Source organism: Labeo rohita, chromosome 3 (assembly GCF_022985175.1).
Source record: "Labeo rohita strain BAU-BD-2019 chromosome 3, IGBB_LRoh.1.0, whole genome shotgun sequence".
Classification (NCBI taxonomy): Eukaryota; Metazoa; Chordata; class Actinopteri; order Cypriniformes; family Cyprinidae; genus Labeo; species Labeo rohita.
In genome coordinates, this window is record NC_066871.1 from 1,385,066 (window position 1) to 1,409,688 (window position 24,623).

Genomic DNA, 24,623 nt, shown 5'->3' on the forward strand with positions numbered 1-24,623 from the left:
CGCGAGATTTACACGACGCGTCGTTTCTATGGAAACAAGTGAGAGCTGCGCAACAGTTGTTTAGCGTTGAGGAGAAACTCATTTAGTTTTTCAGCATGGAGAATCACAGAGAGTTTGGGAGAGCTGTGCCAGTGCAGATAACTGTTCTGTCGGGAAATAATCTGGTAAGAAGTCACTTAAACTCTTAGAAATGTTACAGTCATTCAAATAAATGCTATTAGCATTATTCTGTCGAATAACGGTAAGCATAACCGGGGCTAGTTGTCACACGAGGAACGGCTGTGTTTTAGTAACTGCATTCTTGCTTATTTTAGCTATATGGTTTAAAGCAGATAGTCCAAAACTGCCTTGAAAGAAACTGTATTTCAAAAATAATCGTACCCTGAAAAAATATTAACAGTGAAATAGTGTGACAACTAGCCCCGGTTTCCCCCTTCCACTGTTGCTACAATAATACTGTGGCAATAAAATATAATATAACAATTATAAAACAAACTTGCCATTAGCCACCACTGAAATTAAATGTGTAAATGCACAAAACAACAGAGGTTCTAAAAAGTGTGTTAAAGAGATTTGAATGTGAATATTAATTTATTATTATAATATTACAGTAAAATAGCTGTAGTAGTGTGGTATTTTGACACTATGATAAAATCTGTTGTTGTTGTTGTGTGTTTTGCTATTGTAAGTACATTTTTGCACTCATTTGTGACCCTGAACCACACAACCAGTCATAAGGGTCAAGATTTTTAGATTTATACATCACCTGAAAGATGAATAAATAAGCTTTCTGTTAATGTATAGGTGTGTTTGTTAGGATAGGATAAGGCAATATTTGGCTGAGATGCAATTATTTGAAAATCTGGAATCTGAGGATGCAAAAAAAAAAAAAAAAAAAAAAAATATTGAGAAAAACGCCTTGTTGTCCATATTAAGTTCTTTGCAATGCATATTACTAATCAAAAATTAAGTTTTGATATATTTACAGTAGAAAATTTACAAAATATCTTCATGGAACATGATCTCTACTTAATATCCTAATGATTTTTGGCATAAAAGAAAAATCTTGACCCATACCATTTATTGTTGGCTATTGCTACAAATATACCCAGGGTCCAGGGTCACAAATGTATAAATACACAAAACATCAGAGAGATGCTAAAAAAAGAAAAGTTTCTTGCACCGTTTGAATGTCAATATGAATTATTTATGACATTAAGATTAGTTGTAGTGTGGCATTTTGGCACTACTTTGATAAAATATTTGTGATTATTTCAGAGGGGCAGTAGGACTGATTCATGTCTCAGTTTTGTTCGGGTGGAGTTTAATGGATGTGTGCTGGGGGACTCGCAAAAACTGGACGTTCCTGTGGACAAAGATGTGGTTTACAACTTCACCTGTAGTTTTGAATGCTCAGAGGTGGCACATAAACTGGATGATGTGGCACATAAACCTGTCATACGTGAGTATTGAACATTCACACAGTTTTGTTTATTGTTTTAGCTTTTTTGTTGCTCAAAGCTTGAAGCCCCCACACTGCAAAAGAAAAAAAAATATAGTTACTCAGTATTTTTGTCATGATTTCCAGTACAAATATCTACACATTCATAAATCAAGATACATTTACTTGAGAAACAATATGGCTTCTCGTTTTCTAATAATAAAAAATGAATCAAAATTAACTGCGTTTGTGCGTTAAATAAAACAAGAAAACATGTCTGTCAAAAGGGTAAAAAAAGAAATGAAAAATGTTTTTATTTTATATAAGATCTAAAATTGTTATAAAATAAAAGCCATGTGTCTAAATAAGTTGTTAAAGCAATAATTCCTGAAAAGCCGTGGTTTACAGTGGATTTATAACAGCTAAGGGGTGTTGTTAGGCACGATGCAAAGCAGAGTTATAAATAGGAATAACTGGGATTACTGCTTTAATAAAACGGTTATTCCATATATGTAGTAAGGTATCAGAAAATAAAACAGAGCAAATAAAGTGTAATGCTATACTAAAAGCAGTATTCCTCCACCAAACAATGTAGTTCCTCAGAAACAGTTGTGGTTCCAACAAAGGGGTTGCCAGTCAACACTCAGAAGTAAACAAACGTGTATGTTTGTAGAGTAATTTACAACTTCGAATGTGGCTCAACCCATCAGAAGCAAGGTCCGTTTTATAATTCAAATTTGAAGTTGATATCACAAAAAGTAAAGTTCCTGTGACATTTTATTTAGGCATTGTAACAAAAAATAGCCCAAACTCCACTTGCCACAGACAAGCGTTGCAACAAAGTTGAGATGCATGTGCAGGTGTCGTCAAAACAGGCAGGGTCAAGATACCAGCAAACAGTAAAATCCAAGGCAAGACAAAAGAGTGATCCACAAAACAGGCAATGGTTGGGACAAGCAGCATATGTTCACAAAACACAGTCTAGGGTGAAATCACAGACAAGGCAAGGCAAGACAAAGCAAGGCAATGCAAGGCGTTAATGTCCGCAGTGAAAAACAATACTTCGCAATGTGAGTGTAAGAGAGTGCAGCTTAAATATTCCTCCTGATTGGAAATGGGGTGTGTCCAATTGGTTATGGGAAATGGAGTCCAGGGTAGAGTAGTCTCGCGTAGCCAGACCTTCAGACTGACGGCTGAAGGTCTGGAATTCATAGCAGCTTTCTTTGGCCAAGGCCCGCCCATAAGGCCGTTTGACCGACATGTCAAACAACCAATCACAGTTCGTTTCGTTCAGCGTCACGTTTCGGGGCGTGGAAATGTCCCCACAACAACAGACCGGCGTGCAACAAGTCAGTCAGCATAGAAAATCAAAGAAGGAGAAGAAAACAAGCAGTAAGTCATTGATCTGTTCGTGCACGTATAACACAGTCTATGCCGTGAACCTCGCATACTTTTGAGAATCCTACGTTTAGCTGATCTTGATAAATGCTCATTGTCACTCATGTAAACACGACAGTTTTTCTTCTGCAATCACACGTCTGCGCTTTGTTTCCCGGCGGACCGAAAATAAACGCGACACCCGCGTCCCCCGAAAATCCAATAAAATTCAACCAATCAGATGACGACTTCGACATTCCTGAAGTGTTTCCAGTTAAGTGTACCATATGCATCAGACGTTTAGCCAACGTTCCGTGGGCGTGACGTCTGAGGCTGAGACTAAGGGTAGAGTGGCAAGAATCTGGGTGGAATGCCCTCTGGTGGAGCTCATGGGCACTCCAGCTGGATATTGTGAAAACACAGAATTTTTTATTGCATTTTCCTGTCAGAAATGTAAACATTTCTGTCACACTTTTGATACTTTTTTCCGAAAACTTCTTAAAGTAATTTTGCTTCTCAAACAAATGTATCTTGATTTAACAATTTTTAGATATTTGTAATAGAAAATAAGACAAAAATAACGTTATATATTGTGTATGCTCAGTAACAGTGTTTGAGACCTTGCCAAAAGAGAAAAAACAGAAAGAGGAGAAAACCTCTGTACTAGGACAAGCCGTTGTGGACCTACTGCCACTACTGCGAGGTACAGTTTACTTTTTTCTAATTTTATTCCAACTTTACACATTTTAAGACACTTTTATAGATTCTCTTATTCTTGAGATTTGATTTTGGCGATATCTTTATTTTAGGGCAGTGTAGTTTCACATCCACTGTGCTTCTTCATGCTGTACCCGGATCACCGGCAGACATTGATGTACATGAGGATGGCGTAAAAGTAAAGATAATGTTCATAACTAGATTTTTACACCACTAATTAAGTAGGTTTGGATATATCTGTGTGAAGTAATGTTATATATTTTGTTTGTGTTTCCTTGTACAGTCAACACTAGATGTGGCCGTGAACATTCCAGAGCCGTTGCTCTCTGATGCCCAGCGCTCTGAGTCTAATGTGCTGATGGTCACTGTGGAGACGGCGTATTCCGTTCCTGACGTCTGGAATCCCGCCTCCACACCTCCATCCAACTACGTAGCTGCCCTGCAGATGCCCGTCTCAGCCACAGTAAGAAACAAGTGTTTGTGTTTATTGTATTTTTGATCAAATGAATGCATCTTGGTGAGCATAAGAGACTTCTTTCAAAAAGATTAAAAAATCAAAATTATTCCAAGCTGTTGACCCATTGTGTATATTTAGTTTCAATTATATTCATTCTTGAATATTTTGTATTTTGAGGGGATTTCATGGAACTTTAGATGCTTCTAAATTACAAACCATACATAACACAATATATATATATATATATATATATAAAGTAAAAAAAAAAAAAGGTAATTTAAAAATTAAAATGTCAGAGGTGTAGATCAAAAGTCAAAAGTTTACGTACATCTTGCAGAATCTGCAAAATGTTAATTATTTTACCAAAATAAGAGGGATCATACAAAATGCATGTTATTGTTTATTTAGTACTGACCTGAATAAGATATTTCACATAAAAGACATTTACATATAGTACACAAGAGAAAATAATAGTTACTTTCATAAAAATGACCCCATTCAAAAGTCTATATACGCTTGATCATACTCTGTCTAAATGTCTTTTATGTGAAATATCTTATTCAGGTCAGTACTAAATAAACAATAACATGCATTTTGTATGATCCCTCTTATTTTGGTAAAATAATTAACATTTGGCAGGTTCTGCAAGGTGTATGTAAACTTTTGACCTCAACTTTATATGCAAAATATTTTTATGATTGAAGGAATAACTCACCTAAAAATAAAAAGTTTAACATTGTCTATTCTTTGTTTTACAGAAAGAGCAAGTCTTGTTATTCTCTAATGGCATCTTAAAAATGGGTGGCGAGAAGGAGCCAGTGCCTAGACCCAAAAAATGGCCTTTGGGGCCTCTTCTCGCACCAGGGGCCGAGGCCATTCAGGGTCTTTATATTGACGCAGAACCCACAGACATGGATCATGGAGACCTTACAGACATAGAGGTGATTTGAGCCATTAGTGGACACTTCAGTGATGGATGTAAAAGGAATATATCACCAAACTGATTTGTGTGTGTGTTATAGGACAAGGACTTCAGAGCAGATGCAGAGTGTAACCAGAAAAGAGTGAGCTGGGATACGGCACGCCGTTGCTTCATTGATGCAGGAGGTGTGGCTTGGTAAGCAAACAACTCTTTTAATCAGCACACTCACTCATTATTTGTACTTTAATTCATGTACTCCAATCAGCGCTTTCTCTTTGGCTCAGTCTTTCCCGCAGGATTGCAGAATGCAGATTGTGGCCTGTTGAGATCATGAAAGCTGTACAGACGGTACCAACCAAAGGTGGGAAGACAGGCAAGGACAAGCAGGTGAGAAACATCCTGAATGAAATGAAAATTTGCTGAAAATGTCCTCACCCTCAGGCCATCCAAGATGTAGATGATATTGTTTCTTCATCAAAACAGATTTGGAGAAATGTACTGTAGCATTAGACCACTTGCTCATCCATCAATGGATCCTCTGCAGTGAATGGGTGCCGTCAGAATGAGAATCCAAACAGCTGATAAAAACATCACAGTAATTCACAAGTAATCCACACCACTCCAGTCCATCAATGTGTGTTTGGACTCCTTGTTGCTTATTGTGCTGCTTTTATCAGCTGTTTGACTGTTATTCTGACGGCACCCATTCACTGTAGAGGATCCATTGGTGAGCAAGTGGTGTTATGCTAAATTTCTCTAAATCTGTTCCAGTTAACAAACTCATCCACAGCTAAGGTGGACTGACGGTGAGTAAAGTTCAGCAAATATTAGTTTTTTGGTGAACAATTCCATTAAGACAGCACTTAAAACCCAAAACATTAATTTAGATAATTTAGATTCTATTACTGTACTTGCTTATTGGGAAAACACAAACAATATTGCTTGTGTGTGTTGTAGGGGGAGGACGAGGCACAGATCTCATTCCATGGAGTGGTTTACATGGATCTGGTGCCGTTGTTGTACCCTGGAGTACGGCGGATACATGGGGTGTACAGAATCTACCCGTTTTATGACTCTGAGCTCCTGAATAAGGTGAGTGAATATGAGTCACATCCACATGAAATGAATCATGCTTCAAATCAAGATAAGATGAAAAATGACAGAGCACAGTCTGACACCACTGAATTAAACTATGACACTTTTAGATCAATGCAAAAAATTATTTTATGATATAAAATGACTCAAGATATTAAGTCTTGTTTTAAAAAAATGAAATTAAGTTTGTGTTTCAAAAATACTAATTAAAAATATGCCTATGGGGTAAGAAAAATAACTTCAATTTAATTTTTTACTCAGATTATTCTAGTTTTAAACAAAACCTTAACAACATTTTTAAAAGAATAATACTTAATATGTTAAGTAATTTTACTTCTAAACATCTCAAATAAATGTATCTTGATTTATTAATGCTTAGATATTTGTACAAATAGTGTTGATTAAGAAAATCATTTTTGCTGTGATGAAGCTGATGTCTCCAGTATCATTTCAAGTCTGTGGTGGTTGCATAAAGTTGCAAATTAATTTTAAATTTGGTTTCTTGCCATTGTTGCCTCTGTCTTGCTCAGTTGGGGTTTAAAAGATAATTAATTTTGAGTAATATTATCAATTTAATTGCACTGACATTACTAGATGAGAAAAAATTTTGAACTAAGCTGAGCTGGATAATAACACTTACTTTTCAACACTGATACGGTTATTAAACTGAATTGAGCTGAATAATTACACTATTGATTTCTGTAGAGCTGCTTTACAGTTGAAATGCAATTTCATTTCATAATTGATTATTTTTAGAACATTAACACTGTGGTTTTCTTATTTATTAAAGCGAAGCTGCTTTGAAACAATCTGTATTGTGTATATAAGTACTCGAATATGACTTGACTAGTAAATGTTTTACACCATAAAAAATTAATAATACTTTTATTTTGATCAATAATTTTAAATGGCCCACTCAATGATACATTAGCAAGAAATGTTTGCGTGATGCTGTGTTGATATCAGTAGAGGCCATTATAAAAACATTGAAGAGTACATACTGATTCCTGTCAAGGACTGATTCTCTGACAGTAAATCTTATCTTCTGTGCTGTTTCAGACTCAGAGGACGTACAGCGTTTTAAAGGAGTGCAGCAGAGCGCCGGCAGCACTGGGCCGAAATCGAGCCAATTCCTCTGTCAACTCCATAAAGGCGTTTCAGAGTAGAACCATGGAGAACCAAAGAGGAAACAATGATATTTCCAGAAAGGTACAGAAAAAAAAACACAAATCAGATCTTACTGATATTTCATATGCTTCTTTTGATATTGTAGGAGAAACATCTGAGATAAAGATGATAATTACTGAAAACAAGTTATTTTAGTATCATATTTTAGACTTTTTGTTTACTTCTTTTGTTTTTAGTGCAGTTATCTAAACATACTAAATCCAGATCCAATCCATTTATTTTAGAAGCAAAATGACTTAAAATATTAAGATTTTTTTTTTCCTCTGAAAAAAAAAAAATCAAAATTAGGTGAGTTCATGCTCAAAAAATAAAATAAAATAATATTTTAATTGTTAAACGTTGTATGGGATAATGAATAATTTAAATGGAAAACAAGTTATAATTGGCTGGTATTTATTATTTATTTATGTATTTAATATTATATAATTTGTTTTGATACGTTTTTCAAAAAAACAACACTTAAGTAATTTTGTTTCTTAAGCAAATCTATCTTGGTTTTAGAATGTTTAGATATTCTTAGACAGTGTTATTTAATATCATTAAGACTTTCATTTTTATTTTAATTTGAGTTAAAATGTTATTTTATTTTATTTTATTTTACTTTACTTTATTTATATGTCCATGTAGCTTTTAGTTTAGTTGTAGTAATTTTGGTACATCAAGTCAAACAAAATGAAAATGAGAGATGTTTTCTTGGCAACAAGCTTAAATAAAATGTTTTTATTTTATTTTATTTTGTTTTATTTTATTTTATTTTATTTTATTTTATTTTATTTTATTTTATTTCATTTTATATGTCCATGTAGTTTTCAGTTTGGCAACAAGCTTAAATAAATTATATTTTATTTTATATTTTATATTATATTTAAATTATATTTATATTTTATTTTATTTTGTTTTGTTTTGTTTAGTTTTTATGTCCATGTAGTTTTTAGTTTAGTAGTAGTTACTAACAAGCTTAAATAAAATGTTATTTTATTTTATTTTATTTATTTTATTTGTCCATGTAGTTTTTAGTTCAGTAGTAGTTATTTTGGTACATCAGGTCAAACTAAATGAAAATGAGTGATGTTTTCTTGGCAGCAAGCTTAAATAAAATGTTTATTAATTTATTTTGTTTTATTTTATTTAATATTTTACTTAAAATGAAGTTTTTTCTGAAATAATTATTTTATTTTAATTTTTTTTTTAAACAAAGAAAATTAGTGATGAGCTATGAAAAGTGACTTCATAGCCATCAGCGCTTCTTTAAATGTTATTCACACAAAGCATACATTTTTTACCCAGAGACCTGATAGAGTTCAGGGGTTAAGATCGTTTGGAGCAGATCCCATCTCTTCCCCCTTCCGTGCTGCACTGGGGCTCGTTTTCGTTATTCCCCCCTAATTAAATCCGGATCTGTGGCTGAGAGACGCTTCCCAAACCAATTAGCTGTAATAGCAGCAGATTGCCGGCCTCGTTGCGGCGCGGTGAATCATCTCCTTTGCTCATCTGCCCCTCTCTGACGCCCCCGTGGCTCCGCAGCAGACGGAGAGAGGCGAGGAACACACAGCCGCTCCACCAACTGAGCATCTGACGCCGCAGCTGCCTGCTAGACAAATAACAGCCGCTCAATCAACACACACAAACACACACACCTTTAGCCTAGAGACATGATTACTCAGAGGTCTCTGTCATAGCTCAACACAACAGATTTAATGGAGTTCTCAAAATAAATAAGTTTTCAAGTAAATAAGTGTGGATCTAACTGATGTCATCTTTCTACAGCCGGATTCCCAGGGAAAATGTGCTCAGACTGACAGTGTGTCTGGACTGGAGCCACAGGTGAACGCGGAGGGACAGGTCAGTTCACCTGTCAATCATAATAAAGCAGTGAAATATGAAAATACTCTTGGAAAGGTATGATATTCACCTTTTTTCATAAACTTTTGTTATTGTCTCAGATGTACGCCGACTCAAGATCGTACATTATTATTGAAATTGCTGTGGAAAAGCCGCTGGTTCCAAAGAGACCGCCGGAGGAGCTGGCCAAACGGTGATAAGAAAGAGTTTCATTCACATTCAAAGCATTGTTTTGTCCTCAGATATGTCTGCTTCATATGAATTGATTCTGTCTGATACAGTGTGATGGAGCTGGTTCCTCCCAGACCTCCTCTGCCTCGACGGCCAGCAGGAGCAGAAAGAGTAAAAACAACATTTCTTCTTTTTTTCTCACTGCTTCTGTCATTTATTTTCTTCTCCCAGTCAGATCTGTGGGAAATCTTTTGTCTATAACAGTTTACACTATCATATCAAAAGAAAATGGATGAAAATGACTATGAAATGCCTGGGTCGTGTTTCACTTCAAAATAAATAAATAAAAAAGAGACATTTTTTCACTGACAGTTAAGCACTTTCTCCCCTACATTTACATTTATATTTATGAATGAAATATCTTTTTAGAACAAATCGGCTGAGCAATTCAATTGCTTGCTCATAAACACAGTTACTTGTTTTGTTCCTGAATTAGTCAGCGTTTTTGGACAAATCAGTTGACCAGTTCAATGATTTTCTCATGAAAACAGTACATATTTTGTTCTTAAATTAAACAGCAGTTTCGAACGAATCGGTTGAGTGATTCAGTGACTCGTTCATTAAGAGAGTTACTTGTTTTGTTACTGAATGAATCAGCATTTTTAGACAAATTGATTGAGTGATTTATTGACTCGTTCATAAAGACAGTTACTTACTTGAATAAATTGAATCAGCATTTTTGAACGAATTGGTGGAGTGATTCAGTGACTCACTCATAATGACAGTTATTTGTTTTGTTCCTGAATGAATCAGCATTTTTGAAAGAATCGGTTAAGCAGTTCAATGATTCACTCATAAAGCCAGTACTTATTTTGTTTCTGAGTTAAACATCGGTTTTGAACGAATTGGTGGAGTGATTCAGTGACTCGCTCATAATGACGGTTACTCATTTTGTTCCTGAATGAATCAACATTTTTGGATGAATCAGCTGACCAGTTCAATGATTCACTCATGAAACCAGTACTTATTTTGTTTCTGTATTAAACAGCAGTGTTAAACGAATTGGTTGAGTGATTCAGTGACTTGTTCATCAAGAATAAATCAGCATTTTTGGACAAATTGATTAAGTGATTCATTGACTCGCTCATAAATACAGTTATTTGTTTTGTTCCTGAATGAATCAGCATTTTTGGACGAATAGGTTGAGCAGTTAAATGATTTGCTCATAAAAACAGTACTTTGTTCCTGAATTAAGCAGCGGTTTCAAACGAATTGGTTGAGTGATTCAGTTCCGATCTGTTTTTTTTTTTTTTTTTGTATAGCTGTTCACATTTTTGTTTTAAATGTGGCCAATATCAGATTTCCAGTGTGGGTTAGGATCATGGTTCTGATCATGGTTCTGAACTGACCCACATACGAACAGGGTTGCCAGGTTTTCACAACAAAATTGGCCCAATTGGCCTTCTCAAAACCAGTCCAAAACTATCCCAGTTGCAGTTTGGGGGGGTAAATATAGCGTTAGTGGGGTTGCTTCAACCCAGAGAGTTAAAAAACAACCCGTGGCAACCGTGAAAAAGTATCCCAGTTCCGCTTGAAAACTGTGGACTTGGCAACACTTGCACAATGTGCAGTCATATCGGGATTCATGTGGCCTTTACATCATGGCAGATTAACAATCATCACGATTCTGTATTCATCGGAGTCTCTTCAAAGATTTTACATACTCAAAGTTATCAAGACAGTTGCGAAAGGTAGTCAGTGGAAGTACAGTGATGTGTCAGAACACAGATACGTATTACAGTGACAGCTCACTATTTAATATACAAGCAAAAAGTTTCAAAACTCTGCTCTCTTCTGTCACATCCTTGTCTTTATTTTTCATAGTACCTGTGCATAATTTTGCTGACTTCTGCAGCAGATCACACGATAAATAAATGCATAATTGCTTACTTTATGTTCTCCGTGTTTACTTCCATATGACAGTGCTCTGAGCAAGTGTTGCCAAGTCCACTGTTTTCCCGTGGAATTGGACTACCTTTTTTTTTTTTTTTTTTTTTTTTACTGTTTCCCTGTTGTTTTTTAACCTCGTAGGTTAAAGCGACCCCACTAATGCTATATTTATCCCCAGGAATGTGATTGGGCTAGTTTTGGCTTAGTTTTGAAAGGCAGCTGGGCGGATTTTGCTACGAAAACCTGGCAACCCCGTTTATATTGTCCTATTGCGCACAAGTTCAGAACCATGATCTGTTCACACTGGAAATGTGATATTGGCCACATTTAAAACAAAAATGTAAACAGCTAAAAAAAAAAATGATCAGGTACAATATAAAATAAAATAGGAATTGAGCACTAAGGCTTGCAGTGTGCATGTAGCATTATTCCGTGTTTGAATGAATCAGCGTTTTTAAAGAATCGTTGACTGAATGAGTCAGTGGTTCACTCATAAAGATGCTAATTTGTTGCCACCTATTAGTGTAACAATGTAACTTGCAGAAAAAAAAAATCCCCTGGACTAATATCTGACATCTGTATGAAACTTTAGATTTTTTATTCAAAATATATTTTTTCTTTAGATTTTGAGGCAAAATATGACCAGCATTTTCTAAGATTCAAATATCAAATATAATGAATAATATGAATAATAATAAATGTGCTTACTATTATCAGGCAGTACAGGAATACCAGTCTCAGATAGCGAGTGTGGCCGCTCAAGTGTTGGATCAGTACCAGCAGCTGTTTGGAGCAGCGTTTCTGCCCGGTGGGAAACCTCTGGACCCGGTCCTGCACGAACAGCGCAAAAACCAGCTGCTCGGAGAACTCAACTACTCCGGAAAATACTTCGCCTTCAAGGAACAGATGAAGGTGAATGTTAATCATTAACATGTCATTTTGATTTCTGAAGCCCATTTGTAATCTTGCCCAAGGTTACTTGCAAAAAAACAAACAAAACAAATTTAGTGTTTTCCACCTTCTTTCTGCACGTTAGAATAAACAGGTTGTTTTCAATGTTATTTTAGGATTTTTTATATATTTTAGATTTTGAATTTCCATTTATTTTTATATTTTTAGTTTTTGTATTTTTAATTTTATAATGTGGTTTTGACATATTTCTTAGTTTAATGACTGGCAATCTAAGTTTTTCATGTAGTATTTTATTTTATGATTTCAGCTTTGTGTCAATTAATAAAAATAATTAATATTAATAATATAATGAGCTCCTGATGTTGTTTGTGGCAGTACTCTGTAGTGCGGATTGTAAGAGAGAAGATGTTGAGGACAGAGGCTTTCTCAGACCCTGAACAGCTGCAAGCGTTCCTGAGTCAGCTCTATGTGTTCCTGGTGGACGAAATGCACGCTGCTCTCAATAAGGTGATTTCTCTGATCATACTGAGGGTTATTGACCAGAACAAACCTTTAACTTTTAGTATCAAGCATTGGTGCTGTATAATCAGTTGTGTTTGTTTCTTTTGTGTTTTCATGCACTGAATCAGACTCTGTCAGTGGACTCTCAAAATGCTCATCAGGAGCCTGTGCTGAGCTGTGCTCAACTCAAACACTTTGCCAAAGAGGCCGAACTCAACACAGACTACCGGTTGGCGGCACAGTACTATCAGGAGGTAAAGCATTACTGCTATTTTGCCACTTTAAAATAACATACTAGCATTTTACAGTCTCTACCCTTCGTAATACTGTACACAGCATGCTTTTATGTACAGTAAAGTACATCATGTTTTATACTTGTCATATTTCACCTATAAATAAAAAATTATATATATATATATATATATATATAGAAAATATATTTTTTGCTTTATGACAATATTTTCAAGACATTCACATTACTGTAAGATAAATTAACAATGTATTTAATTTTGTGTTATGTAAATAATGTATTAAGTAATTAAGTAAAATGAATACACTACCAATCAAAAGTTTTTGAACAGTAAGATTTGTAATGTTTTTAAAGAAGTCTCTTCTGCTCACAAAGCCTGCATTTATTTGATCCAAAATTCAGCAAAAGCAGTAATATTGTGAAATATTTGTACTATTTAAAATAACTGGTTTCTATCCAAATATATATTTTAAAATGTAATTTATTCCTGTGATCAAAGCCAAATTTTCAGCATCATTACTCCAGTCTTCAGTGTCACATGATCCTTCAGAAATCAGGATTTTGATTTCTACTGATTTGCTGTTCAAGAAAAATTATTATTATTATTATTATTATTATTATCTAGATTTAAAACAGCTGAGTTTCTTTTCAGGATTCTTTGATGAATAGAAAGATCCAAAGATCAGCATTTATCTGAAATTAAAAGCTTTTGTAATTAAGATTAATTTAAATTACAGATGCTGTCAACCTTCGTTCATCTTCGGAACACGAATTATTTTTTATATTTATATATTTATATATATATATATTTATATTTTTGATGAAATCCGAGAGCTTTTAGTGCCACGTTAAAAAATGAATAAAATCTAAATTAAAGTCATAATATTTTGAGAACAAGTCTAAAGATTTTGAGAATAAAGTCAAAATTATGAGAATAAAGTCTAAATATTTCAAGAATTAAATCTAATTTAAGAGAATAAGGACAAATGCTTCAAGAATAAAGTTGAAATGTGTCGAGAATAAAGTCGAAATTACGAGAATTAAATCTTGTAAAAATCTTGTCAAAATATTTTGACTTTATTCTCAAAACACTTCGACTTTATTCTCATAATATTTCGACTTTATTCTCAGAATTTCAACATTATTCTCTAAATATTACTCTAAATATTATAATTAATCTTAATTTTTTTTTTAACATGGCACTAAAACGCTGTTGTTGTTTCTGAGACTGCATAGACAGCAATGCAACTGACACATTTAAGGCCCTAAAAGGTAGTAAGGAAATCATTAAAATAGTTTTTGTGTGCAAAGAAAACAAAAATAACACCTTTATTCCACTGACTGAACCACTGGTGTTACATAGACTATTTTAACAACATGCTTACAACCTTTCTGGGCCTTGAACGTGGTAGTTGTGTTGCTGTCTATGCAGGCTCAGAAAGATTTCATCAAAAATATCTTAATTTGTGTTCTGAAGATGAATAAATGTCTTACAGGTTTGGAACGACATGAGGGTGAGAAATTAATGACAGAATTTTTGGGTGAACCATCACTTTAATGTCATGCAAATTGCAATCAGAAAGCAAAAAAAAGATCAAATTGGCATTTCAAGCATGAATGCACAGTATTTGATGAAAAATGTAGTATATAATTATAGTATCTCATGCATATACAATGAATTCCTTTGAAGTGGCATGTTGTAATGACAGTGTGCTATTTCAAACTCATCATTTGTGATATGACAGTATCATTATATATGACTCACGTCTCTCTGAATTTTCTTCTGTAGTGTTTGATTCGAGAGCAAAGTGACCCGTCCCACTGGTGTGATTATGGAGCGTTTCACATGCTGACCGCTGACCACTTGAAGGCCGAGGAGTGCTTTCAACAGGCCTTATCCATCGGGCAAACACACACGCCGAGGTCAGCAGACACAGATGACTCAGACTAGATTTCTAAATGTGTGCTTTGACTCATTCTTTTGTTGTGTTCGCTGCAGTTTGCTCATGTGCGGAGTTCTGTCAGAGATGAACGGACGCTATGAGGACGCCGAGACCTTCTTTGAAAGGGCGACCTGTGTGGAGCCCAACAATGTGGTCGCCTGGACTTTATTTGGTGAGAATGGATTTAAACAGATAAAAAAGCACCAGTAAAGACATTTATTATGTTACAAACGATTTCTATTTGAAATAAATGCTGTTCTTTTGGACTGTCTGTTCATCAAAAGAAATGTTTCTTGAGCAGCAAATCAGCATATTAGAATGATTTCTGAGGGATCATTTGACACTCCAGACTGGAGTAATGATGCTGAAAATTCAGCTGTTAATTGAAATTGTAATAATATTTCACAGTATGACTGTTTTAACTGTATTTTTTGGATCAAATAAATGTCTTGTTGAGCACAAAATCTTGCCAACCCCAAACTTTTAAAACTTTTTTTCCAATATTACACCATATTATATTCATTCGGGTTAATTTTACTCTGACTGCAACATGAGATTAAAACAAATAACAAAAATGTCTATGAATCTGTTCTCAGGTATATTCTGCCAGACTCAGGAGAAGTTCATAGAGGCAGAAATGGCTTTTCGGGAAGCCAATAAGCAGCTTAATTCAGTCCTGCAGAATAGCTCAACGTCTAGACCAGAAATAACCTCAGAGATTCAGTCTGGTCAGAAGAAGGATGAGAAAGATGAAACCAGTGAGACTCCAGCTGAAAAAACAGAGGAAAGAGGTGACCACTTCACATCCATCTGCTCTGTGGCAAATGCCTTTTTATTTACAGCTGATTTGGATCGTTTGCTTTAAAGATGGTGATACAGATGAAGATGCTGTACATAAGGAAGACAGGTCACAGATCAGCCGAGAGAGTAAACAGGAAGCACAACAACAAATTTCCTCCATCAGCATCCAAACCACTATCTACATGGAGACAGTGTGGTTTCTCCTGCAGAACTATGCATTACAGGTCATGTCAGTACATTATATACATTAAAGGATTAGTTCACTTCCAGAATAAATATTTCCTGATAATTTACTCACCCCCATGTCATCCAAGATGTTCATGTCTTTCTTCTTCAGTCCAAAAGAAATTAAGGTTTTTGAGGAAAACATTCCAGAATTTTTCTCCATATAGTAGAGGTTGAGCTAGTGCAAGATGAGCATTTGTGGTTAAAAAGTATAATATAAGGTAGTATATATATAAGTTGTCTTTTTTTTCTAAGAAATGACTAATCGTTTCGCTAGATAAGACCCCTATTCCTTGGGTGGGATCATGTAGAGCCCTTGAAGCTGCATTTAAACTGCAATTTGGACCGTCAACCCACTGATTCCCATTGAAGTCCACTATATGGAGAAAAATCTTGGAATATTTTCCTCAAAACCCTTCATTTCTTTCGACTGAAGAAAGAAAGACATAAATATCTTGGATGACATGGGGGTGAGTACAGGAAATTGTTGTTTTGGAAGTGAACTAATCCTTTAAAGGAGAACAAAAATTGACATATAATGTACTTACCTCCTTGTCATCCAAGATGTTCATGTCTTTCTTTCTTTCTTTGGCCGTAAAGCAATTATGTTTTTTGAGAAAAACATTTCAGCATTTTTCTCCATATAATGGACTGATATGGTGCCTTGAGTTTGAACTTCCAAAATGCAGTTTAAATGCGGCTTCAAACGGTCCCAAACGTGGTTGTAAACGATCCCAGCCGAGAAAGAAGGGTCTTATCTAGCGAAATGATCGGTTATTTTCATGAAAATAATACAATTTATATACTTTTTAATGTCAAACGCTCGTCTTGTCTTACTCTGCCTGAACTGTTTTTGTTCCGTTTCATGACAGTGTCAAAAAATTCCCATCTCATGTTCTCCCTTAACTTTAAAATCGTCCTATATCGCTGTTTTGTTGAGGGTGTTTGATCTTCTTTGCATGTTCACTTTGCAAAGACTGTGTCGGTACTTCTGCAGTGATGTAGGATGATTTTGAAATGATTTTTGAAGTTGAGGGAGAAAATACGATTGGAGTTTTTCAACATACACTAACTGTCTTGAGCCAGAATACACAGAGTTCAGGGAGAGAAAGACAAGACGAGCGTTTGAGATTAAAAAGTATTTAAAATTTTTTATTTTTTTATGAAAATAACTGATCGTTTCACTAGATAAGACCCCTCTTCCTCGGCTGGGATCGTTTACAACCGCATTTGGGATCATTTGAAGCCACATTTAAACTGCATTTTGGAAGTTCAAACTTGGGGCACCATAGCAGTCCATTATATGGAGAAAAATCCTGAAATGTTTCCCTCAAAAAACATAATTTCTTTACGGCTGAAGAAAGAAACACATGAACATCATGGATAACAAGGAGGTGAGTACATTATCTGTGAATTTCTGTTCTGCAAATGGACTTCTCCTTTAAAGGAGACATTTGTTGTACCAAAAACTGTCATAATATAGTATGTTTTGTATATGTTTTATGGACATTTTAGACATCTACTCTCAGTCCCTGACACTTTGTTGAAAAGGCTGTTTTTGCTACTGTTCCTTTAAGACTTCTTTATGTAAATGAACTACACTACCATTCAAAAGTTAACTGTCATTAAGAAAAACGTCTCTTATGTTCTCCTTTATTTGATCAGATACAGTAAAAACAGTAAAAAAAAATTATTTTTACAGTTTCAAATAACTGTTTTCTATTTGAGTATATTTTAAAATGTAATTCATTCCTGTGATGCAAAGCTGAATTTTCAGCATAATTACTCCAGTCTTCAGTGTCACATGATCCTTCAGAAATCATTCGAACATGCTGATTTGCTGCTCAAGAAACATTTATTATTATTATTATTACCAATATTGAAACAGCACTTTCACTTTTTTCAAGATTTTTGATGAATAGAAAGTTCAAAAGAACATCATTTATTTAAAACAGAAATCTTTTGTAACATTATAAATGCCTTTGCTGTCATTTTTGATACGTTTAATGCATAATGCATAACTTAAACTGAATAAAAGTAATAATTTCTTTGGGAAAAAAAACTTTTCCAACCCCAAACTCGCATATGCTGAAGTTGTTGGATGCTGAAATGTTGGATTGTGTGTTTGTCCTCCAGATGGCCCAGCGTGCTCTGGCTCTAGAGCTTTTGTCTCCAGACCGAGGCACCGTCAGCACATATCATCTCGCTCTCGCCAAACTACACCTGCTGAGAGGAGAACATGACAGCGCTGAGGCCAGCCTGAAGGAGGCGCTGACCGACAACTTTCAGGTCTGCATCTTTCCATCTCCTCTGCTTTGTACAGATGTAACATTTGTTTCAAAATGCACTTCAGATTGTTTACTTTATCCTGGGATTTGATCCTCACAGAATCCAGACATATGGGCTCTGTGGGGTCACTTGCATTATGAGAAGGGCGATGACACTCAAGCTCAGAGCTGTTATGAGCGGACGCTGGATTCAGTGCTGGATGCCTCAGACACACACTCCATCTACCTCCGCTTGGGCTCCATCTATCTGCAAAACGGAGAAGTGAGTTCACATCAGTTGCTTAGGAATATTTTTAATTTTATAAAGCAGTTTTCATGCGTGCTTCATTCCCTCTGTAGTACGAAAAAGCCAAACCTGTATTCCTGCGTGCCTGCAAACACGCGCCGTCATGTCTTACTTGGCTCAGGCTGGGAATCGCCTGCTATAGAGTGAGTGCAAACCCACAATGAAATTTTCATATCAAATATGGTACCGTAGGCTTTATGGGGCTAATTGTTTTGGCTTGTTGTTCTGTGTTCATATATGCATTTAAATGTGCTGGTGATCAGCTGGAGGAGCTGACTGAGGCTGAAGAGGCGCTGACTGAAGCCAATGCACTGAATAACAGGAATCCAGAGGTGTGGGGTTACCTGTCTCTAGTCTGTTTAAGGGTAAGTGACTGACAAATGCATTCAGATGGATTCCTTACATTCATTCCCTCGCTTTGCATTTTTTTTTTTTTACACTTCTTAAAGGGCCATTACAACCCAAAATGAAAATTCTGTCATTATTTACTCTCCCTCAGTGTCGTTCCAGACCTGTATGGGTTCTTTCTTTTGCAGAGCACAAAAGAAGATATTTATGTTGGTAAACAAATAGTTTCAGGTCCCATTGAGGTCATATTATAATCAAAATATAGTATGGAATTTTGGGAATTCCATAGAGAACTGAAACCGTTTGGTTATAAACATTCTTTCAACAGAAGCATGTTTGACTAGTTTTGACTTTGCTTTTTCAGACTGGCAGAAAACTAGAGGCAGAGCAGTCATATAAATATGCCATGAAGGTTTGTATGTGTTTGAAAATATTAAAGTCTGCAGTATCCAAATGTTTAATTTTTGACCTCTTATGTTTGGTTTCACAGATGGATTTACAAAAGGAGTCACTTCTACAGGAGATCCACAAGCTGCAGTCACGTGTTGGGTTTGGAAACCCTTCCTTCTGATCTGCTTTATCCACATAAATGGCATTTTAAAATTTTAAACCATAATTTTAAAAAGTGAATTGTTTAATCCTAATAATAAAAAGTTGTAAATGATAATAAAATATGAGTTTAACCATAATCAAATGTAGTCTTTTTTTTTCATTGGGTGGCCTTGCTGAAAATGGCTGCATGTTTAAGCCCTGTGCACACCAAGGATGATAACGATAACACATTATACAGTACAGTACATTATACAGTATGGAAACTATTAAAACTATACCGTTTGAAAAATCATTCAAACTAGGTGAGAATAGGGAAATCTGTCTGTCTCGCTCTCTCAATCTCTATATATTAGTGACTTTTTATCTTACAATTCAGAATTTAGATCTCAAGCAAAAAAAAAAAAAAAAAAAAAAAATAATAATATATATATATATATATATATATATATACACATCTCAAAATTAGAATATCGTTGTCAGGGTCGTCGTCGTGAACGAAACGCAGGAGAGTGGAGATTCATTCAATGCACATTTATTCAAATATCCAAATGCACAAACTCAGGGAAACACAGGGAACCAGCAACCACGACAAGCAAAATAACAGACAATATAATCACCGACAAAACCAAGTGGAACAAACAAACCTTAAATATACAAAAACAGGGGAGTGGTCACAAACGATATAATGAGGGGAACTAGAAATATGGGCACGACTGAACCAATTGAACAAAACCTAAGGGGGGAAAACCAGGACTAAACCAAAAACACAAGAAACACAAGGGAAAAACCAAGACAAAACAGAACACAATCCTGACATTACCCCCCTCTTACAAGGCGCGCCTCGCGCCGTAACACACACTGGGGTGGGAGGGTGGGCGCTCTGGAAGCCGGTAGGCAGGGACACAGGAGACACCGGATATAGGGACGGCCTCCAGGGCGGATCAGGGAGCTCAGGGGGCCATGGCCGAGCACACAGTTCATTTGGCCATGGCGGGTCTGGGGATTCAGGGAGCCATGGCCAAGCACACAGTCTTTGTGGCCATGGCGGGTCCGGGGGTTCGGAAAGCCATGGCTGGGTAAACAGTTCAGGAGGCCATGGCTGAACAGGGGAGTAGCCCCCCCCCAAAATTTTCTTGGGGGAATTTATGGTTCTGCCAGCCCTAGGGAGCGTTGGATGAGGTGCTGGCTCATGAGGGCGCGCAGGAGGGCGCGCTGACGGGGGAGCCGACTCAGGAGGGCGCGCAGGAGGGCGCGCAGACGGAGGAGCCGACTCAGGAGGGCGCGCAGACGGAGGAGCCGACTCAGGAGGGCGCGCAGACGGAGGAGGGCGCGCAGACTCAGGAGGGCGCGCAGACTCAGGAGGGCGTGCTGGACAGAGTTCCGGCTCTGGAGGGCCTGCTGGAGCCTTCCCGGGCAGCGCGGGCAACTGCGTCACAGCCTGGGACCTGGGGAGAGCAGGGATAGAGGAGGTGGACAGAAGAGAGGGAGAAGCAGAGAGTTTATGGTTTAACGCCGCCCCCATAGGAGGCTCTAGAGCCGGAGCTGACACCTCTGGGGGCATGGGCGCGGCTTCTCTAGCGGAAGAGGTTTCGAGAGCGGACTTGAGACCAGACGGGATCTCAGTGGCGAACTTGTGCGCAGACGAGACCTCTATAGCCGACTTGTGAGCTGACGTGACCTCGGGAGCTGACTTGTGAACAGCAGTGACTTCAGGAGCTGACTTGTGAACAGACGTGAGCTCTTGAGTAGGTTCGTGAACTGACGTGACATCAGGAGCACAGTGTGCAGCCCACACACACCAAATGGCAACCGCCATTAAGGGAAGAGCAGTAGCGGGTGGCAGGGTCTCTTTGCTGACCATCATGATCGTAGGGGACGAGACATAGCGAGGCTCTGGGCAGTCAGACGAGACGTGATTTGGCTCATGAAGAACAGCTGTAGTTTGATCTGGCTTGTGAAGACCTGTAGTGACTTGACTTGGCTTAACTGGGATAGTTGTGAGTTGACTTGACCTTGCTGGAGCAGCTGCGGCTTGACGTGATTCAGGAGGTGTTGTAGAGTCTTGACTAGACTTAGCAGGGTTGGCAGCTGTAATGTGACTTGATTCAGGAACCACATCAGGAAGAGCGGCCACGACGGGTGCAGACTCAGGAGCAGAATACCTGATGGGAACAGGCTGTGGTTTGGCTGACGCGGTGTTAGTGGGAGCTGGCTGAGCTGATGTGACGGCCATCTTGTCAGTGCTTGGTTCATGAAAGACGGCTGTAACTTGACTTGAGACCGGAACGACAACTGTAATTTGATTTGACTTGGACATTACAGTTCTGACTTGACTTGCTTCGGGGAGCGTAGCGGTTCCTTGACTGGACTCGGGAAGCGCCGCCATAACTTGACTAGACTCCGTAAACGCAGCTGCAGTGGGACTTGCCTTAGATGACACAGCTGCAGCTTGACTTGACTCAGGAATTACAGCCGCCGCTTGACTTGACTCGGCCGCTTGACTTGACTCGACTCGGCCGCTTGACTTGACTCGACTCGGCCGCTTGACTTGACTCGACTCGGCCGCTTGACTTGACTCGGCCGCTTGACTCAGGAAGTGCCAAAGGAGACGTGGGCTCTGAAGGAAGCACTTGAGGAGAGGGCCCTGGACGGCGCTCGGGGCGAGCGGGCTCTGGACGGCTGGACGACCCCAGCGGAGATTCTGGAGGGCTGGGCGTCTCCAGCGGAGACACTGGATGAGCAGGCTCTGTGCGGGCGGTCGCATGAGGGCGCTCTGGCGGGTCAGTGAGCTTGGGTGCGGCGGCCATCTTGGCCGGGGTTCCGTCTTGGCGGCCATTTTGCGAGCAGCCTCTGGAGTGGCGGCCATCTTGCGTGCAGACTCTGGCGTGGCGGCAGCCATCTTGCGTGCAGACTCTGGCGTGGCGGCGGCCATCTTGCGTGCAGACTCTGGCGTGGCGGCGGCCATCTTGTGTACAGACATTAGTGGTGGGTCCAGCACACTGGCCATCAAGGTTGGCCATGACCTCGGAGGGCTGGCCGCAATCTCCGGACTGACGATGAGAGAGGAGGAATAACGAACAGGAGGAAGCGCAGGAAGACCAGAGGGAGCGGGCCGGTCGGGACGGCATGTGGAGGAAGCTGGCTGATGGTGGGCTGGAGCGGCAACGTGTTCTCTAATGGGGGAAAGATCGGAATCCTTCACATCAACGTAAAAATCTTCATTTCAGTTCAGTTCATTTTTTGTTTGTAACTCTTTCAAAAACTTTAATATATTCTAGATTTATTACGTGTAAAGTAAAACATTTCTAAAGTTTTTTTGTTTTAATTTTGATGATTAGAGCTTACAGTTCATGAAAGTCAAACATCCAGTATCTCAAAATATTAGAATATTTCCTAAGATCAATCAAAAAATGGATTTGCAACACAGAAAAGTTCAAGTTATTTAAAGAATGTTCATTTGTGCACTCAATACTTGGTCAGCAGCACAAATTACAGCAAATGACTCACTCCTAGCACAAATTACAGCATCAGTGAGGTGTGGCATGTAAGCGATCAGCCTGTGGCACTGCTGAGGCACTATTGAACCTTCAGCTCGTCTGTAAATTTTTGGATCAACTGTTTCTCATCTTTTTCTTGAAAATATCCCATAAATTCTCAATGGTGTTCAGATCAGGCATGTTGGCTGGCCAATAAAGCACAGTATTATCATGGTCAGCAAACTACTCGGAAGTGGTTTTGGCACTGTGGGCAGGTGCTAAAGTCCTGCTGGAAAAGGAAATCAGCATCTGCATAAAGCTTGTCAGCAGATGGACGCATAAAGTGCTCCAAAATCTCCTGGTAGACGGCTGCATTGACTTTAGACTTGCTAAAACACAGTGGACCAACACCAGCAGACGTCACAGCACACCAAATCATCACTGACCTCAGAAACTTCACACTGGACTTCAAGCAGCTTGGATTCTGTGCCTCTCCAGTCTTCCTCCAGACTCTGGGATCATGATTTCAACATGAAATGCAAAATTTACTTTTATCTGAAAAGAGGACTTCGGACCACTGAGCAACAGTCCAGTTCATTTTCTCCTTAGCCCTGGTAAGATGCTTCTGACATTGTTTCTGTTTCAGAAGTGGCTTGGTAGCCCTTTTCCTGAAGACATCTGAGCGTGGTGACTCTTCATGCGCTGACTCCAGCTTCATTCCACTCCTTGTGAAGCTCTCCCAAAGGTTTGAATCGGCTTTTCTTGACAGTTTTCTCAAGCTTGCGGTCATCCCTGTTGCTTGTGCACCTTTGCCTACCCAGTTTCTTCCTTCCAGTCAACTTTGCATTTAATATGCTTTGATACAGCACTCTGTAAACAGCCACCCCATTCAGTAATGACCTTCTGTGATTTACTCTCTATGTGAAGGGTGTCAGTGATTGTCTTTTGAACCATTGCCATGTGAGCAGTCTTCCCCATTATTGTGGTTTCAAAGAACATGAGATACCTGGAATTTATACTGTAGGGACGGACATTTAATGAAACTCAAATGTAAATATTCTAATGTTTTGCGATACTGGATTTTTGACTTTCATGAGCTGTAAGCTCTAATCATCAAAATTAAAACAAAAAAAAACTTTTGAAATGTTTTACTTTACATGTAATGAATCTAGAATATATGGAAGTTTCACTTTTTGAAAGAAGTTAAACAAAAAAATGAACTTTCTCACGATATTCCATTTTTTTAGATGCACCTGTATATATCTTATATATATATATATATATATATATATATATATATATATATATACACACTACCGTTCAAAAGTTTGGGGTCAGTAAGACTTGTAATAGTCTTTAAAGAAGTCTCTTATGCTCATCAAGGCTGCATTTATTTGATTAAAAATATAGAAGAAAAAAACCCAGTAATATTGCAAAATGTTTTTACAATATAAAATAATGTTTTTTATTTTAACATACTTTAAAATAGAATTTATTCCTGTGATGAAAAGCTGAATTTTTATCAGCTGTTACTCCAGTCTTAAGTGTCACATGATCCTTCAGAAATCATTCTAATATGCGGATTTATTATTAGAATGATCAACGTTGGATAATATCAACAGTTGTGCTGCCAAATATTTTTTGGAACCTGTCATTTTTTTTTTCAGGATTCTTTTATGAATAACAAGTTTAAAAAGTACAGTGTTTATTCAAAATATAAATATTTTATAACAATGTAAATTATTTATTATTAACTTTTAATAAACTTTTAATTATTAAACAATAAAAATGTACTGACCCCAAACTTTTGAACGGTAGTGTATATATATATATATATATATATATATATATATATATATATATATATATATATATATATTT

The 24,623-nt window shown here is 37.5% G+C and overlaps 1 protein-coding gene and 1 long non-coding RNA gene across 2 annotated transcripts; one reads left to right on the plus strand and one right to left on the minus strand.

Annotated features, from left to right (window-relative positions):
- Window positions 1-10: 10 nt before the first annotated feature.
- Window positions 11-19,386, plus strand: cfap70 (cilia and flagella associated protein 70). The gene is made up of 26 exons (XM_051106709.1): window positions 11-164; window positions 1,279-1,462; window positions 3,423-3,521; window positions 3,628-3,713; window positions 3,819-3,998; window positions 4,751-4,933; window positions 5,015-5,109; window positions 5,199-5,301; window positions 5,872-6,006; window positions 7,069-7,218; window positions 8,965-9,039; window positions 9,141-9,232; window positions 9,321-9,381; window positions 11,878-12,072; window positions 12,448-12,579; window positions 12,702-12,827; window positions 14,613-14,746; window positions 14,823-14,938; window positions 15,363-15,557; window positions 15,634-15,791; window positions 17,929-18,081; window positions 18,181-18,342; window positions 18,420-18,509; window positions 18,630-18,731; window positions 19,079-19,126; window positions 19,205-19,386. The coding sequence occupies exons 1-26, from the start codon at window positions 96-98 to the stop codon at window positions 19,283-19,285; spliced, it is 3,204 nt and encodes a 1,067-aa protein (XP_050962666.1). The 5' UTR covers window positions 11-95; the 3' UTR covers window positions 19,286-19,386.
- On the minus strand, window positions 8,142-14,647 carry LOC127163474 (uncharacterized). Its single transcript, XR_007827490.1, has 3 exons — window positions 14,589-14,647; window positions 11,869-12,053; window positions 8,142-8,788 (listed from the first exon to the last, which is right to left on the minus strand). It is a non-coding gene; the product is annotated as an uncharacterized LOC127163474 (long non-coding RNA).
- Window positions 19,387-24,623: the final 5,237 nt, after the last annotated feature.